This window comes from Ursus arctos, unplaced genomic scaffold (genome assembly GCF_023065955.2).
Source record: "Ursus arctos isolate Adak ecotype North America unplaced genomic scaffold, UrsArc2.0 scaffold_11, whole genome shotgun sequence".
NCBI lineage: Eukaryota > Metazoa > Chordata > Mammalia > Carnivora > Ursidae > Ursus > Ursus arctos.
In genome coordinates this window covers 65,340,234-65,359,534 of record NW_026622775.1, presented here as the reverse complement: position 1 = coordinate 65,359,534, position 19,301 = coordinate 65,340,234, and the positions used below count along the sequence as shown (strand labels likewise).

Below are 19,301 nucleotides of genomic sequence, written 5' to 3'. Positions count from 1 at the left end.
TGGCTCTAAGTCTCGAACCTTTAATCACACAGTTGACCCTTCCAGCAAAGCGGGCCCCTATCCTAAGAATATCTAGTCTCCCCACCACCACCAACTCACCTCATTAGCATAAACTCAGGTGTGGTCCAAGAGGCCCACCATGAACCACAAAGACACTACCACCGAGGATCTCACAAGGGTTCAGAGGCTCCCACCCCAGGAACAAGGACAAAGACCAGCCAAATTCTTTATTATATAACATACTTTCATTAGTAACCAGGGAGGTGATGGTGGTGGTAGATGGAGGTGCCTCTCTCAAGGAGCTTCTGGTTTGCCCCTCTGGGAAAAGTGCTCCCCCCGTAGGAATCTGCCAGCACCAGGCAGCCTCCCAAACAACGCACTTTATGTTTAGAAAACACCCAGCTTCTTCCTTACCACAAGATGAAATCTATCTTTCTCTGAAAATCTGTTGAATTTCTACCCTAAGGACCTAAAATTACTCCTCCACCCTTACAACAGAAATTGGCTGCTTTTTAGAAAGTAACCGAGGAAAATGTCTCCACAAGCTGTGCCCTGGACAGTGTCACCCACCTGAGATCAAAGAGTGGGATGCAGTCCGGTCCCCTCTCAGGGACTGTTGGGTGGAAAAGAAAGGGCAAGACTTTGTCTGGCCTGAGAGAAATCTTACTCATTCATTTGATGTGGTCCCTTTACTTCTCATGTGCCTGGAGGTTGCCCTCACCAGAACCTCTCTGCTTATTTTGAAATTATTTCAAACATAAAAATGTTGAAAGAACGGGACGAAGAACTCCCATAGTGCCTTCACTTAGATCCCCCAGGAGTTGTGTAGCCGGCGTGCAGGGGGACAGGAGCACCTGGCCACGGGGGCCCCACACAGACCAGGTTTCGCCACTCACCACCTGCTGACAAAATCCAAAGGCAGAGAAACAGTGGTGGCAAAACATGGAAGGGACTTATTATTTCAGTGAGGCCAACATGGGAAGACAGTGGACTAGCACCTCAAAGACTGCCTCCAAAGTGCTGAAAATACGTCTAGGTTGATGTAAGGAAAATGTGGGGCAAGGTGGGTGGGTACTGTGCAGGTAGGCCGTGAAGGTCAAGTGAATCACTGTCTTGGGGCCAGTCATGGGGTCTGGCTGGCTCAGGGCAGGTCCTGTTACTTGAGGGGGGTAGTTTCTGTGTTTCCATTCCCATCGTGGGATGCTTTGCCCACAGGGCCTTTTGCCTGAGTTAAGAGATAAACCAGGGCGGGGGGGGGGGGGAGTGGAGATGAGCTGGGAAGAAATTAGAACTTAATTAGAAAGTTAGAAGTCGAAAAGGAGGTAGTTAAGTCCTCTCTCAGTTCAGATCTATCACATGCCATATTTAGTAGCTCTGTCTTTTTGGCCACACACATGTCCGTTGTCATTAATCTTTTTCTGATTTATTTGAAAGCAAGCTGCAGCAACACTACTCCATCACCCAAAATACTCCAGTGTTTATTCCCCCACAAGGACACTCTCCTACATAACTAGCCTGCAGCCATACAAAGGAGAAAGCCAGAACTGCTGGGACACTTACCCTCTGAATCAGAATAGCCATTCAGATTTCACCAACTGTTCTTCCAATGTCTACTTTTCCTGTCTGGCCCAGGGGCACAGGCTGCATTTAGTCGTCATGTCTCTGTGGTCCCCTCCAGTGCAGAAGAGTTCCTTGGGCAGAAAGACAGGAGGCCTTTTCAAGGAGGTGGAGCAAAGGGAACCCCACACACACACTGTCGGAGGGAATGCAAACTGGTGTGGCCATTCTGGAAAAAAAAGTATGGAGCTTCCTCAAAAAGTTAAAAATAGAACCGCCCTATGATCCAGCAATTCCACTTCTGAGTATTTATCAGGAGAAAATGAAAACACGAATTCGAAAAGATGTATTCATCCCCATGTTCATGGCAGCATTATTTATAATAGTCAAGATATGGAAGCAACCCAAGTGTCCATCCATAGATGAAGGGATAAAGAAGAGGTGGTATATATACTCAGCCATAAAAAAATGGAACTTTGACATTTGCAATGACATGGATGGAACTAGAATGTATTATGCTGAGTGAAATAAGTTCAAGAAAGACAAATACTGTATGGTTTCACTCATATGTAGAATCTAACAAATCTAACAAATTAAAACAAAACAAAAAGCCAACCTTATAGATACAGAGAACAGATTGATGGTTGCCAGAGGGGAGATGTGGTGGGGAGTGGGCAAAATGGGTGAAGGCGGTCAAAAGGTACAACCTTCCAGCTATAAAATAAATAAGTCATAGGATGTAAGGTACAGCATGGTGACTATGGTCCATAATACAGTGTTGTATATTTGAAAGTCGCTAAGAGATTAAATCTTGAAAGTTCTCATCACAAGAAAAAAAAATTTGTAATGATGTGTGGCGTTGGATGGTAACTAAACTTATTGTGGTGATCATTTCGTAGTGTGAACAAATATTGAATCATGTTATATGCCTGAAACTAATATGATGTTATGTTAATTACACATCAATTAAAAAAAAATAGGTAACAGTTACCAAAAAAAAAAAAAAAAAAAGAATACAGACCTTTTATTCTATAGGTCTCTGGGAAGACCCCTCACCCTGGGTCGTATAACTAGACCTGGCCATGAACTCTTGGCAGGAATCTCAGAAATGATGCTGCACTCTTCTCGGTACATCAAGGTGGGAGGCATGATTTGTTTACATGTTCTACGACCGATGATGTTAACCTTGATAACCTGATCATTTGTGTCTGCCAGGTATGTGTGTGTGTGTGTGTGTGTGTGTGTGTGTGTGTGTGTATGACTAGAATCTGAGGGAAGATACACTGAGACTATGTCAATATCCTATTCATCATCAGACCTCCACCCTCCAGCTCTGTCATCCGTTGATGAATCATGCCTGAACCAACCAACACTGAGTTTATTGCCAAATGGTGATTTCCCATTTCCATCCTTTCTTCTACTACATTTACTAGATGGCATTCTACTGTAATGAAGAATATTCCCTTCTGCCCCATTTATTTATTTATCTGTCTGTCTCAGATTCTGTTTTATTCAGTGGAATGTAATCCATTCCTATGATTATATTATATATTTTTGTTTTTAGTTTTTATTTCTATTTTTTTACTATTATTTATTTAAATTCAATTAATTAACATATAGTGTATTATTAGTTTCAGAGGTAGAGTACAGTGATTCAGTGATCAGTCTTATATAACACCCAGCGCTCATTATATCACGTGCCCTCCTTAATGTCCATCACCCAGTTACTCATCCCCCTGCGCCCCTCCCCTCAAGCAACCCTCAGTTTGTCTCCTATGTATTCCTATCGTTAGATATTTTTATACTTAGATGTCCCAGATCTGTCCTGTGCCAGCCCCTTTAAGCTAATACTGTTTCCCTGTTATATATCCCAACATCCTCTAAACACTTCCCTTTTTTTCTAGGACAAAAAGATATTCCAGGCTTATCTTGTACTTTCTTTGCCCCAGCCCCGGAATCAGCCATTTCTCCAAGGATCCCTGGATTCATCCTCTCTCTCTCTCTTTAAAGATTTATTTATTTATTTATTTATTTATTTATTTATTTATTTGAGAGAGAGAGGGAAGGGGCACACTTCCCTCTGAGTGCAGAGTCTGACACTTGGCTCTATCTCACGACCCTGAGATCATGACCTGAGCCAAGATCCAGAGTCAGATTAACTGACTGAGCCACCCAGGAGCCCCCCCCCCCGGGTCCTTTTAGTGGAGAAGGGTATTTGGAAACTAAGACTCAAAGTTTGGTATGCAAATGACCATCTGGGTGTCATTGACCTCAAGCTCTTTCAGTACACATAAGACTCTCAATGGTACATGCTCCCACTCCTGGGTGTACTTGTGCTCCCAGGTTCTCTCTCCCGCTCTCTAAAACCATGAGTTCTCACCAATTCTTTCAGTTCCAATCCCTCACCTAAGGGTCCACTCAAGCCTTCTCCTCTCCATATTTCAAGTACTTTCTCCATCATTAAGAAGCCCATTTCCCATCATCTTTAATATATTTACTCCTTTGCTGAAGCTCCCTGTAGATAAACATTATCTTCGCCTCTCCAGCATCTCTGCCCCTGGCCCCACCTCCTCCTTTGCTGTGTTCCTGGCTTTGCAGCCACTGCCAACCCCTCTACCTCTCGACTTTGGCCTTGGTCCTACCGTGTGCTCCAAGGGGAGGAAAAAGTAAGAGACAAAAAAGTAGAAAAGGACATCAGGGTTTTGTTTTGCTTTTCAAAGCTTTCTTTGTTTTTACAAAAGCACCAGAATGTCCAATGGAGCTCTAAAGGCAGGTGTCTGCCTCCTAACCCTCTTCCATTTGCAGAAACTACAGATTTATTCATTTATTTATTTTTTATTCATTTAGTTTATGTTCTTCATTTATTCACTATTTTGTATGGAGATAACAAAAATAGTGGAATCACTTGGCTAGACTGATCTTCCTGCAGATGACAATGGTAAAATCTGAACAAAATAACAAGGAAATGGTCTTGAAAGCCCTGGAGAGTGACCATAACTAGCAGACTGGAGGGAAACCTGCTCTTTAGAGCAGAACTGCAAATTTCTGGCTTTTTGCCTGAGGGCACTTTCCAATCCCGGAGGGATGGGAAGGACAGACAGTTGCCCCTTACTGGCTTGAGGCATTGGAGGATAGAATTTAGGGCTGACAGAGAGGCCAGAAGATTTAGGAAAATCCTGGAGAAGAGGGAGCCACCAAAGGAGTGAACCCTGAAATAGAAAATTAATTTTAATTTTTCTTTAATTTTCAGAAGCATCAAAATACATAAACTATTTAGGAATAAATTTAACAAAAGACCTGCAAAACTATACACTGAAAAGAACAAAACACTAATAAGAAAAATTAAAGAAGAGTAAAATTAAGTGGAGAGATATTGGCATGTTTGCGGATTGGAAGACTCCACGCTGTTAAGACGTCAATTCTCCCCCACTAAGCTATAGATTTAACACAATCTCAATCATGATTCAGCAGGCATTTTAAATAGAAAGTGACAAGCTGATTCAAAAATGTATATGGAAATGCAGAGACCGAGAATAGCACAATAATCTTGGAGAGGAGATGGTAAAAGGTTTATGCTATTTGACTTTAAGATCTCCTCTAAAGCTATAGTAATGCAGACAGTGTGGAACTGGCAGAGTAAAAACAAAGATCAATAGATCAGGAGTGAAAGTCCAGAAATAAATCTAAACTTATATGGCCAATTGATTTTGACAAAGGCAGCAAGACAATTCAACTGGAAAATGAAAGTCAACAACCACTGCTGAACAACCATAGACCTTTAAGAGAAAAAAGTAAATTTTGACCCCTACCTCACACCATACACACAAATCAATTCAAGATGGATCACAGACCTAAAAGGATAAGTGAAAACTATAAAGTTTATAAAAGAAAATAGGAGAATATCTTCATGATTTGGAGGCAGGCAAAGATTTCTTAGACAGTATGCAGAAAGCTCTGACCATAAAAGAAAATTTTGATAAGACTTTATCAAAAGAAACTAACAAGGAAATTAATAATAGGCACAGTACAGACCTGGAGGAAGTATTTATAAAACACATACAAAGTACTTCTATCTAGAATCTATAAGGATCACCTATAACTCAATAATAGAAAGACAACACAGAAAAATGGGCAAAGGATTGGAACAAATACTTCACAAAGGAAGATACATGAATGGCCTGATGAAAACATGCTCAATATCATTAGTCATCAGGGAGATGCAAATTAAAAGCACAATGAGATACTATACATAACCATCAAAATGACTAATATTAAAAAGACTTCTAACACCAAATGTTGGTGAGGATGTAGTGTAATGGATATCTCATATATAACAATGGAAATATAAAACAGAATGATCTTACCGCTTCTTAGAAAGTTAAACATACATTTACCTTTGACACAGTAATTACAACTCCTAGGTATTTGTCCAAAGGAAATGGCAACATATGTACACAAAAAGATCTGTACAATAATGGTCATAGTACTTTTATTCACAGTAGCAAAAAATAAGAAATAGCCCAGGTATCTAGAAACAGGGGAATGAATTATATACATTAAATGTTTCCATCTATATCGTTCTAGAACAGGTGAAACTAAGCAAAAATGGGAGGGAAAATTGGTTGTCTAGAATTAGGGTTGCCATGAGCGTGAGGGTTGACTGGGAAGGGATATGAGGGAACTTTCTGAGTGTCTTGAAAAGTTCTGTATCTTAATTATTGGCATGTGGATTACACACAAACTGTATAGCTAAAATGTGTGCATTTTAATGTCTATAAATTTTACCTTAAAAGAACTGTAAAAAGTGGTAATAGTTGGGTGGCGATTGGGGCGGGGGGAAGTCAGTGGCAGAATGGATGAAGCAAGAATGGTTGAGTGTTTGTAATTCTTGAAGCTGGGTGATGTGTACATAGGGGTTTATTATGCTATTCTTTTGACTTCACTGAACTTCATACATGTTTGAAATTTCCAGTAATTATAGGGGTTCCAGTCCTGGAGAAATTAGACATAGGACAGTAAGTTTCATTTGGGGCAAGGAAGCCTCTACATTTAAAAACACCAGAGGCTGGGACTCCAGGTGGGGCTCGGGAGTGACATGAGGGATTCATAATATAATGATATGAGTGGACAGAGCAATGAAGAGGGTCATTGGCAGGAGAAATGGGTGGAAATAATGACAAAATGGTCAACTTCACAGTCGTGAGCTCTGCCTCTTATCTGTGTCCCTCTTGCTGTAGGTCCCATTGATCCCAGCCTTCTTCCCCATCCCAAGACCACAGTTCTGATTCCTGCACTGATTTGTTACAGCTGTTAACTTGTGCTTTCCCTATCTATCTCATATAGCAAGAGTTGACTGCTCACTCTGATGGGCATTTGCTTCCCTAATGGGGAAGGGATCTTTTAGCTTTATCACGGCATAGAGTTGAAGAGGGCTGGCAGGAGGCAGAGCTGGACCAATGCATGTGGGTGCCCAGGCAGACCAATAATTTGGCATTTCTTTAAAACAGTACTATTTAAATAGGAGTTTAACATTTTATTAGTGAAAATAGGAGTTTTAAAAATTTGCCTTTGATGCTCCATTGGGAGTGGGCTCAATTTACCAATCACATGTGCAACCGTATGAGAGACCCGAACTAAACTGAAACTAACATGATTTCAGAACTAGGTGGGACCTCATAGATGGGCTTCCAGGCAGCTGCCCAGTGGGCCTCTTCTTGATCCAGCTCTGGCTCGAGGCCAGGAAATGATGGCATCAGGCCATGGGCAGGCTGATTTCTGATCAAGAAGAAAGCAGGAATAGGAGGGTTCCTAATTTCTTGTCAACACTCTGTTTCCTGTGGCCATGCTTCTTATGTGGAAAGTAGGCCACTTAATCCATTAATGTGAGTCTCATCCCTTCTGCCTTGCCCAGCCCCAGCATCCCATGAAGCAGCTTGGCCTAGTAGAAATCCTCAGAGTCCCCTGGCTCTGGGTTCAAAACCCCGGCTTAATTCCATGAGCTATGTAACGCACATCAGTTTGGTCATCAGCCAAATGGGGATGTAACACTGCCTTCCTGTGTTGTATGGATTCCATGAAATGGTAATGTATGCAAGGTGCCTGGAATGCCTACTACAGACCCTCAGCAATGCTGGCTAAATTGGAAGGCATTCAGATGGTGCTTTTACATGGCGGATGCTCAGTAATTATTCATTGGCTTGGTTGGGGTGGGCTACAGAAGCACAGAATCTGTGCTCTTTGCCTCCGCTGCATTTTCTGCTTTGCTCCTACTCTCTCCTCTCAGTTTCTCTGTCTTTTACCAAACTATCCATTTATCAGATAGAGACCACTGTGCACTGAGCCTAGCACTAAGTGCTAAAGAACCAGAGATAAATGAGAAGTTAAGATGGAACCCCACCCTAGCGAATCATACTTCTGGGGGCCACATGAGGACTGTGGGAATCTAGAAGGGGGCATTCCTGAATCATGGCTCTCTATTCTCCTCCCCAGGATGTCATTGCCTCCATCCTGATGAGCGGACGGATCGGGCCCAACATCCAGCTGGCTGAGTGCTATGGGCTAAGGCTAAAGCACATGAAGTCAGATGAGATCCACTGGCTGCACCCACAGATGACGGTGGGGGAGGTGCAGGACAAGTACGAGTGTCTGCACGTGGAAGCCGAGTGGAGGTAGGAGAAGAGCCCTGGGCTCTTGAGTTGGGGGAGATGAGTGTGGAGTGGGAAGGCTCTGGGAAGTCCTTCCTTGGATCACTTCCTAACCTCTGAGAATCTTCTAGAAAATCTGAGTGCCATTTTAGGCCTAGTCCTCTTGCAGCATCCAATGCATGTATTGGCCAAGGCCTAACATGGGCTCACAGCACATCCCCCTCCCAGGACAGATATCAGGAACATCCCCAGGCAGGATGCTCTTGGTATTATGGAGAAGGAGGGCAGGGAAGATGGAGAACCAGGTCAGGCACTGATCTGCAAACCTAAGGAAAACAGTTGCCATGAGGGGGAAGAGTTGGAGAGTCAGGACTGGTGTTGACTACCACCTGCTGGCCTCCATGGTCCTCCACGGTCCTCCACCTGACAACAGAGGAGGGAAAGAAGAAGCAAGTCCTGAATGGGTGGCCATCGGCCTCATGGGCAGACCCTTACATGACCAGCTTCCCTGTGTCAACCAGAGAGTCTGAACTTCCTGTCCCAGGTATGACCTTCAAATCCGCTACTTGCCAGAGGACTTCATGGAAAGCCTAAAAGAAGACAGGACAACGCTACTTTATTTTTACCAACAGGTAGAAGTATTTTATCTTCCTGTCCCCAGGGTCCTATTACTCATCCTCACCTGGGGAGAGAGAAAGACAAAGCTCAGATTTGGAAGGTCCCAGTCTAGGAAAAGATGCCTCCGTCCCTAGTCAGAGGTTCCAACCCTGGTTCTCTCACGGTTCACTGAATGCTGGCTCACCCCGCCCCATATGCACAGCTCCTTTTGGACTTTGCTGGTCACTATTTACTGCCCAGGAGACCTGGTGGTGAGCAGACAAAGCAGGTCCAAAGAGAATTGGTAGTCTTAGCACACAGACTCTCACACACCTGGCTTCTAGCCCACTCTGCCACCTACTTACCCAGGATTCCTCCCCTGGCTTAACTTACCTACCTGAAGCTCTTTCCTTTTCTTGAAGATAGAGATGATAATAATATTTACTTTAGAGGGTTGTTGTGAGGACCAAATTATATCATTAGCAGGATGCTGACGAACCGGCTCTCTGAAGAAAAGAATCTCTGGTTTATAGCACGTGCCAGTTTCCATGGTGTAAATATTTCCCCACCATGGCATTTTTCGAGTTACCAGTATGATATCATACAACTTGAAAGACTTCAGAAGATTTAATACCTGGCTTTCATGAGCTGTTTGGAGCTGCTGTAACACGTCACTGGCTGTAATAAGGCAGGTAGTGTGCCTAGCACAGGACGGGACACAGTGAGGGCTGAGGACGTGTGAGCCTGCTGCCACTGTTGATTGTCTGGTCCCTGCTTCCACCTGTATCTCCCTCCTGGTTTGCTGGACCTAAAGCCAAACTCTGACTTTAGAGTGGATGACATCTGTCACTACTTATCAACAAGACTTTGAATAAATGATTGGCTCATCCCCAAATTTTAGTTTCTTTATCTCTCAAGTGAAGAGTGGAGAGGAGAATCCGAACTCCAGCCTCATAAAGCCATGAAAGAATGTGTCTGGAAGCACTTTCAAAAATCTGAAGGCCTTGGCCTCTGGAGGCATGATTCTAGAAGGCTCTAGAGGGAGGCAGAGCAGAGGGTGGGTCTCCCCCTCTGCTCTTTTTTGGCTACACGTTTTTGCATGGTGGGGTGTGTGAGAGAGAGACATCTTGGGGCTGCAGGATTATATTCAAAGTTCCCACCATCTCCTGGGGCCTCTGTTCAGGGAAATGGGGAAGGAGGGCGTGACTCTCAACCTTGGCCTTTCTCCTCACCAGCTACGGAATGACTACATGCAACGCTATGCCAGCAAGGTCAGTGAGGGCATGGCCCTGCAACTAGGCTGTCTGGAGCTCAGGTATGTGGCTTCAAGGACCCTCCAGGGACTGGAGTTCTTGGCCAGCTTGGACTTGCCTCCAGGGTGGGAAACAAGAGTGGGTGCATGAAGGGGGGGTGACAAATGGTGGCTGACAGAGTGCAAGGTGCTTGCCATCTGGTCCTTGGAATAGAAGGGCCAGCCCCATCTCTGGTCCCCTGCTTCCTTTGGCTGCCACAGCCCTTGCCTCCAGACTGCCTGCTTCTTCCATCTATCTGCCATTCAGTAAATGTTTCTTTGAGCACTAGGCAAGGTCCTGGGAGATATTCGAATGTTGGGTTTCCATCTGTGTTGTTCACTGCTATGTCTCCAGCTGTAGTAGGCATCGATAAATATGTATAGAATTAGCAAGTCATGCAGAGATGCCCTCAAACTTCCGGGTCTGGTCTGGGAAGTGACAGGTGTGTCCACAGTTGCTTATAACACAAGGCAAAATAAAACAGGTGCCAAACATACACATATATAGAAGCCCTTAATTCTGCCTGAGGGATCAGGAAGAGAGGATCTGAACTTCCCAGGAAGGATAAATCCCATCCGGAGACAATGGGGGGAATTGGGGGTGGAGAGAGCGCATTCCAGGCTAAGGGATCAGTGAAAAGAAAAGAACAGACCAGAAGGTAGTGGGAGATGAGCAGGGGAGGTCAGTTGGACCCAAGCATGGAAGACTGAGTGATAGTCTAAGAAATAGGCCTTATTCTTGGCTGTCGAAGCATTCGGGGCAGAGGAGGGTGGTGTGGTTAAAGCTGTGCCTAGCATTTTCTTGACCAGAGCAGACCGTTCAGTTTCACCACCTGTTTTATCCATCCATTCCTTCTTCTGTAAAACGGGAATGATGATAACAGTAGTAACCCTATAGAATTGTTGTAAGGAATTAATGAGTTAATGTATTTAAAGTACTTACAACGATAGGGACAGAATATTCAGTGATTATTTATTGTTTGTATAACTTTTTTTCTCTTTACCCTTATTTATTATTTGTTTATTTTTAATAGACATTTTTTTTAGAACAGTTTTAAATCCGACGTGAAGCTGAGAGGAGGGTATAGAACTTGCCCATATGCCTCCTGCCCCCACACATGCACGGTCTCCCCACTACCAGCATCCCCCACCAGCGTGGTACATTTGTTACAATCGATGAATGTACATCGACACATGGTTATCACCCAAAGTCCGTAGTTTTCATTGGGGTTCATTCTTGATGTGCATTGTATGGATTTTGAGAAGGATATGTTGTCCTGTATCCCCCATTACAGTGCCATATGGAGTAGCTTCACTCCTCTAAAACCCTCTGGGCTCCACATCTTCATCCCTCCCACTCCCAACTCCTGGCAACCACTCACATTTTTACTATCGCCATATTTTGCCTTGATTTTCAGAACGTCATATAGTTGGGATCATACCTAATTAATTTTTTATTGATTGCTTGGAAGTGCTCTGTAAATGCCAAATATTTTATCTATATGTCCCCCTCTAAATTAAAATGTGAAATTCATGGACCACATGCTACCTTCCCAGGGTGAGGAACCAAGTAGTCTCCCCTTCACCTGAGACACCCAGGACCACTGCCCACTCCCAGCAGAGCCCCAGAACAGTGTGACCTAAAAACTCAGAGTGAATGTGTACCCCAAGAGTAATTGAATAGTAACTGATAATAAGTAAAGATTAGAGAAAGAATACTCAGCTTACTTCAAAAGACATTTTGTCTCATAGTTAATTTATAAATGTTGGCAATGAGTTAATATTTCTGTTGCTTTTTAGAAGAAAAACATAGTCAACTGGATTTTGCATAGATGCTTCCTTACCTTCTGCCGGTCTTATCTGGGCATCAGTCATGGGCCTGTGCCTGCCCGTGCCTTGCTTTCCACCTAGTGTTAGCCAGTCAGAATGGCAGACATAGGCGTCACAGAACCAGCCAGCCAGATCCCATGGGGCTTCTCCTAGCTGGTGCAGCCTCATTCGGTGAAGGCATTGAGGAAGGTTGGGGATCATCAGATGCCCACTGATAGCAGCTGAGATGGGGCTCAGCACAGAAGACTGTGAAGCCCAGTCTCTGGGGAAACTGGTACATCCGATAAGTGGTGGTGACTGGTTCTCCCAGACATCCCAAAGATCTTCCACTGCTCCAAACAGTAGAAACACACAGATCATGACACACTGAGGGATTGGTACCTTTATGAAAAGTAACACTGTAACTATCTTCAAGGGCAACCAATGATAGAGGGAGTGGGCTGGATTGCAGGAGATGGAAATGACCTAGGTGTGCTCCCTGAACTTCCCCTCACCCCCTTTTTTTAAAGATTTATTTATTTATTCCAGAGGGCGGGGGAGAAAGAGGAGAGGCAGAGGGAGAGGAGAGATAATTTTTTTTAAGTTTATTTGTTTATATATTTCACAGAGAGTGTGAGGCAGAGAGAACACAAGCAGGGGGAGCAGCAGGCAGAGGGAGAGGGAGAAGTAGACTCTCCACAGAGCAGGGAGCCTGATGCAGGACTTGATCCCAGGACCCTGGGAGCTGAAGGCAGGTGCTTAACCAACTGAGCCACCCAAGCTCCCGGAGAGACAATTTTTAAGCAGACTCCATACTGAGTGTGGAACCCAACAGAGGGCTCAATCCCACAACCCTGAGACCACAACCTGAGCCAGATGCTCAGCTGTCTGCACCACCCCGGCGCCCCAAACTTCCTTTTCTACTTTCCATATATCATCACCTCCATCATTCTAACATTGCTATTATTTTCGTGTACTTTAATTCCTCAGTGTTCATTTGAAAATTTGTTTCCCCTTCCGTTTAGCCAACCCCAATTTTTTTTTTTTTACTAAGGTTTATTTAAATATCCCCATCCTTGGAACTCTTTCATCCAACCCTAGTTTCAAAGCTCATTCATTCAATTGCCATAAGCTTGGAGTCACATTAAGAGACTGCTGTCATCAGGGGCTGGGAAGCAGACCCCGCTGTGTGGCATACTCTTCTCGTTCCCTTTTCAACCTGGTAAACTCATTTTATCCTGCAGCTTTAGAAAGTTTTCTGAGCCAGCGTTGTCTGCTCGCCCTCTACACTCATAGAAAAATCTGAGAGCATGCCTGTGATGTGTCCATCACAAGCAGTATGGGGGCCATAGTTTCTTCCCACTGAGTCAGCTCCAGTGTCTTAGCATCTTGAAGGCTTCCCTTCCTCATGCCCACCGCCCCTCCCCCACCCTGCGTGGATCTGCTTACTTATGCTTTGCTCTGATTGGCTCCCGTGCACTAAATTGTGAAATCCTATCAAATCCTCGAAGTCGGCATTGGCATTTCATTTGCCTGGCACAGAATGAGAGTGCAGTATGCGTTTGAATGAATGGATAACCCTGAAAGATCTAAAATCCTCTTCTCTGATGGGCATTTGCCAACATTTATCCTGTTAGAATTCAGTAAGTGCATACAGCAGGCCAATTTGTTCAGTTACCTAGGAGTACATTTTGCAGCTCCCTCAAGGCAGCGGGAATGGCTGGAGGCCATGTTGCCTATAATCAACACTCCACAGGCACGCTCTGAGGTTTTCTGTGAATGTGGGGGGCAAGCGGGTAACAACGGCTCAGAGAACTTTCTAAAGCTGCCATGATGGGCTGTGTGGAAATTTGGGATCTTAACTGTAAGCACTTTCAGGCACAAGTAGGAGGAGAATGACCGTCCATCCAGGGGAGAATCCTGGATAAGCTCCTCATATCCCACAAGCGAATATCATCCCTCATGACCTGCTTGGTTTCCAGAGTGCAGGCCTGCCCTAACCAGCTGGCCTGCTCCTCCAAGATCCGCTCTCCCACTCTGTCAGACACCTGGTAACAGAGAAGTGGGTCAAGGAAGAGCATTCTTCCCAAATTCCTGAGTTCTCTCCTTGGATCAAGCTCACAGTTTCTCCAACTCAAGAATAGGGATATTTAGGGCTGGGTAATTCTTTGGTTGGGGGGCCATCCTCTGAACTGTACGATATTTAACAGCATCCCTGGCTTCTACACACTAGATGCTGGTAGGACCACCCTCCTGCTAACCAGATGTGACAACCAAAGATTTCCAGACATTGTCAAATGTTTCCACACTGGAGATGGAGGTGTAAAATTGCCATGGGTTGAGAACCACTGAACTGGGCCATATACATGAGCCACCGAATGCTAGGCCTTCCAACAGTCAGTGTTGGCTGCCTTGGGTCATTTCTTTTTAGAGGCCACAGATAGAACTTCCATCTTCCTCCTCTGTCCCCAACCTGGGCAGTTCCAGAGCTGGGCCTCCCAAAACAGAAGGCTGGAGTCCTTCTTAGCAATGAAATTTGTGGGTTTTCCTTTTCTTCATGGCTTTGTAAATATCAGTATCTTTTTATTCTCGTAATGTTCTCCTTTCCATTGGTTACCACATTTGGCAGGGGAAAGGGAGCTTCTAGAACAATGTGTGGCATTGGGTGAGCCCAGTCTAATGGCCTTGTTCTCCAACCGTCAACCTGTCCGTAACTTCTCTCTCTCCAGGCGGTTCTTCAAGGACATGCCCCACAATGCACTTGACAAAAAGTCCAACTTTGAGCTCCTGGAGTAAGTTCTGACGCTGCCCCTTGCCTCTCTTGCCTTCCTTCCTTGCTCCCCTGCTTTTCCTAACTCACTCCACACCTTGTTCATCCCCAGACCAGAGCCAGGCAGGACCCATCCCCCTGGTCCTTGAGCCATCTTGCCTCTTCCTGATCGGTCTAAAGTCCTAGGTTAGGGATGAGGGGGAGTCAAATGTCACTTTTTCCCCCCCTTCTTTCAGGAAGGAAGTGGGGCTGGACCTGTTTTTCCCAAAGCAGATGCAGGAGAACTTAAAGGTGAGGAAACCACTGGGCAAGGGGCCCAGAGACGCCCCCTTTGTGTTGGCCTCCAGGACTGGAGCTAATGGCATTGGGCTGGGGTACTTGGGAAAACCAGAGTATCTGTGCTGTTTGGGGCCATCTAGGCATAGGACCACTGAAAACATCCAGTGGGCCCTTTCTGTGGCTGGCAATTAGGAAACCTGGCTGCATTTCCACATCAGAGGCCAAATAGCTTTGTGGCCTGGGGATGCTACTTTCCATGCTTCCCTGCCAGGGCTATGGTGAGCCTCCCTTGAGACAGCAGGTGTGTGCTTTAGGTAATAGATTGCTGCTGCTCTCATGGCAAAGACCTGAGGACCAACCTCCGGCAGCAGAGAGGCCTTTGGTGAGATCAGGGAAGGAATCAGAGCTTGGAGGAGCAGGGTCTGCTCATCACTGACCATCCCCCCACCCCCAGCCCAAGCAGTTCCGGAAGATGATCCAGCAGACATTCCAGCAGTACGCCTCGCTCAGGGAGGAGGAGTGCGTCATGAAGTTCTTCAACACCCTCGCGGGCTTTGCCAACATCGACCAGGAGACCTATCGCTGTGAACTCATTGTAATGACACGTCCTCTTTATTCTCTCCCTGACCTGAATTCCAGGCCTCTCGGGGAACGGGCCCATGAGGCCAACATGGGGGGCCTAGAAGGGGTGTGCTTGCTTGTAGCAGCCCACATAAGCCAAGATCCTCGGGCAGCTGGGCCTCACCAACATACCATCAAATGCAACCAACGTTAACCTACTTGCCTGAGGAAGGGAACTGAAATCTTGGCTCCAGATCTTGGAGGTGGGCAGAGTAGGCAGGATGTTGGGAGGAGGGTAATCTGTCTGGCAGGGTTTTAAGATTGAAGGAGCTGGAGGGCCCAGGAGAGAGTGGCCTGTGTCTAACTTAGTGAGCTTTTTTTCAAATTTCTGAAATAGAAGGGAGACAGAACTGAAGCAACAGTACTCTCTCTCCTTTTATTCCAGCAAGGATGGAACATTACTGTGGACCTAGTCATCGGCCCTAAGGGCATCCGCCAGCTGACAAGTCAAGATGCAAAGGTAGAGGGAGACCGGGGGCAGGCTGCACCCAACCCCAGGCTAAGCGGTCTTCCCCTCTCTGCTGCCGCCTACCTTGTCCTGCTTTTCAGTTGTTCCTGCCCCTTGCTGAAAGCAGAGAGGCTCTCTTGATATGAGTAGCCCTAGAGAGAGTATTTGGAGCACGGGGCAGATGGTTCTTTACTTCCCTGTGACTATCCCCTGCCCAAAGCCTGGTGTGGGGGGAGAACAAGGGTGGTTTGGAAGGAAGAGAAGACAGAAGGGCACTGTCAGTGCTCTTCTGGCTTAAATAAAACAGTTGCTCTTGCAATGGCAAAATGGGGCAATCATTCAGGTCAAAAGACCTGAGTCCAGTCCTGGCTCTATCACCAACACGTATAAGACCTTGAGCCAGTCCCAGCTCTCTAGACTCATCTTCTCTTCTGCAAAGTGAGAAGCTTAGACCAGATGATCCTTTCAGTCTTCATTGTCTTTGATTCTCTCTTCATCCCACTGAGAGGCTCTCAGTGCTTCCTTGCAACCCCTCCTCCCATACTGACCAATCTTCATGGCCCGACCCCAGGAGTGGGATGGTCTGAAGGTTGCCCTCCTTTCTTACAGCCCACCTGCCTAGCCGAATTCAAGCAGATCAAGTCCATTAGGTGCCTCCCCCTGGAGGAGGGCCAGGCGGTACTGCAGTTGGGCATCGAAGGTGCCCCCCAGGTGAGCATCTCTGGGCACCTGGGGGCTCTGAAACAGGCATCCACTGAAGGGCAGGATTTCTTGTTTAGGTCAGTCAGCCTGGCTTCTGGGATCTTGCTAAGAAAACTGCACCTATTTCTCAGACAATGTAGCAGGTTGACAATAAAATTATAAGGGAAATGTATCAGGACACAAAGCTGTTTAAAAATGTCAAGAAATAAGTTGGGGGAGTTTTTAGGGTGGGTGAAGTGACCAGAAATCAAGGTACAAATGAGAGGTCTAACTTTGAACAAGTGGATGATGACTCAGTAATAAGACCTCCAGGGACCCGGACTTTTTGTGGGTGGAAGAATCAGAGAGAACTCAGACTGCAAACCGATTGTCTATCTCCCCTTTCATCTGTCTGTCCCCTGCCCACTCCCTCTTCTCCTTGTTTCTGGTCTTACCTATGGAGCACCTAGTAGGTACAAGGCATTGTGTTATGTGCACTCAGAGACCAAAATAAGTCCTAGCTGAATCTGGCCTTCCTAGGGTTTAGGGTAACCAGTGGGGAGGGATGACGAGTGCGCCCCCTGGTGGCTGTGGGGAATGGAAGCCGAGCCCCAGGACAGGTGCTGATGGATTCCAAGCACGGGATGGCTGGCGTTGTCTACTCCTTTCTTCTCCAGTCCTGTGGGGCAGACGCTAGCCAAGGCTCTCAGGTCTCATCCTTGGCTGGTCTCTTCTCTGCAGTCCTTGTCCATCAAAACCTCCTCTCTGGCAGAGGCCGAGAACATGGCTGACCTGGTGGACGGTTACTGCCGGCTTCAGGGGGAGCACAAAGGCTCTCTTATCATTCATCCCAAGAAAGGTGAGTCTCCATTTAAAGGCAAACTGGCCCAATGGGCACATGTGGCTCAAGGCCCCGTAGGCAGAGCGGGAGAAGCAAAACCATTGACCAAGATGTGAAGGAAGAGGCTCTGGAAGTGGGACAAGGTGCTCGCCCAGCCTTTCTGGATGCCCCCTGTGGACCCATGCTGGGTCCTTAGCTGCAGGCTCTGGCCAGAGGCAGCTTGGGGGCGGGCTTCTGGAGCTGAGGTGTTTGTAGCCCCAGGAAGAGCAAAGCTAGTGCTAAAACATGACTGGTCCCTCCTGTGAACATGGGTCTTTTTGGGGATGGGATCAGGAAGCAGTGGTCCGGGTTGGAACATGTGGGTGGTGGCAGAAAGAAACTTGAGAATTTCTTCAACTGAGAGGACTCTAATTCAGGCTAGCTTCCACTCAGACTTGCAGAGGATACAGAATGGTGAGAAGGGGTCTCCCTTGTGTTGGCTCATAGGAGCAATGAGGTTGGCCATCCATATAGGCCCCTGTGTCCCTGGCTCCAGCTCCCCCTCTTTCTGCCCTCTCCCCAGATGGTGAGAAGCGGAACAGCCTGCCCCAGATCCCCGTGCTGTGAGTACAAAGGGAAGACAGGGATAAAGGCCTGCACTCAGCCTGTGTCTTCCTGGGAGGAGGCAGAACGAATAGGGACACCCCCGCCCCAAGCCATGGTTGCTGGTTTCCAGGCCCCAGGGGAGAACACGGGAACCCTGGCATTTCATAAGTGGCAGTTTCTCACTAGTAAATTTCACCCCGTCAATCCTGCAAGGGTAGTCCGGTGTCCTAATGCCGTCTGGCCTCATCTGAGGGCAAATGGCTGCTGTGCCCTCTTTCCTGTCCCCTGGCAGCATGGGCCATGCTCCCAGGCTGGTGTCATTGGGACAGGCTGTTCCTCCGGGCAGACAGGGGGCACAGTGCAGCTGGCCCCTAGGAGGGGTGGGCAGGAGAGGGTGGGCCGAGGCTGCCCCGGGGCCGCATTGCGAGGCTCAAATTCGCCAGGCTCCTGCCCTCTCCTCTCCTCCTGCAGCAACCTGGAGGCGCAGCGACCCCACCTCTCAGAGAGCTGCAGCATAGGTAAGCCTGCCTGTCTGCAGTCCTCTGCCTGTGTCCAGAGCCTCTCTTCTGCCTGCTCTTATGCCATTGTCAAGGATTCCCTCAAAGTTACAGAAAAACAAACTTCCCCTGTGACTTCTCAGTGACAGTGTAAAGCGTCATCAATCAGAATAGCTAACATGTATTCACCCGTTGATACTTGGCGCCATGTTTGTCAGAGCTTGGGCCGCCATAAAAGACACCACCGCCTGGGGGCGCCATACTCCTGACCTCATCTGAACCTAATCCGCCCCGCCCGCCCAAAGGCCCCACCTCCAAATAGCTTCACCCTGGGCGTCAGGATTTCAACATATGAACTGGGGGGAGATAGAAACATTCAGTCCCTAGCAATGTTAAATATATAATAGGTATTATTTTATTTGATTTTTATGACATTCCCTACCTAGAAACATTCATTTCACAAAAAGAAAAACTGAGATTAAGGGAGACTAACTAACTTCCCGTAAATGACGCAACCAAGTAGTAGTGAGCAGGGATTCAAGTCAAGGTGCCCTAGGCTCTGTGGCCACACCAAAATGTGGGTCGAGAACCCCACTTCTTGCCTGGCTCTCACCCGCCCTGGGATGTCAGCCTTGGTTTTGCGGGCCTGCGCACGGGAGCCCCATGCCCGGTTCCCGGTGG

General features: G+C 46.6%; 1 protein-coding gene across 1 annotated transcript in view; it reads left to right on the top strand.

Annotated features, from left to right (window-relative positions):
* PTK2B (protein tyrosine kinase 2 beta) overlaps positions 1-19,301 on the top strand; it is a 121,408-nt gene that overhangs the window by 80,948 nt on the left and 21,159 nt on the right. The window contains 11 exon segments of the mRNA XM_048212225.2: positions 8,047-8,225; positions 8,746-8,833; positions 10,034-10,113; positions 14,628-14,690; positions 14,905-14,959; positions 15,402-15,542; positions 15,954-16,028; positions 16,626-16,727; positions 17,439-17,556; positions 18,101-18,140; positions 18,595-18,641. Coding sequence (XP_048068182.1) covers positions 8,047-8,225; positions 8,746-8,833; positions 10,034-10,113; positions 14,628-14,690; positions 14,905-14,959; positions 15,402-15,542; positions 15,954-16,028; positions 16,626-16,727; positions 17,439-17,556; positions 18,101-18,140; positions 18,595-18,641 — 988 coding nt within the window.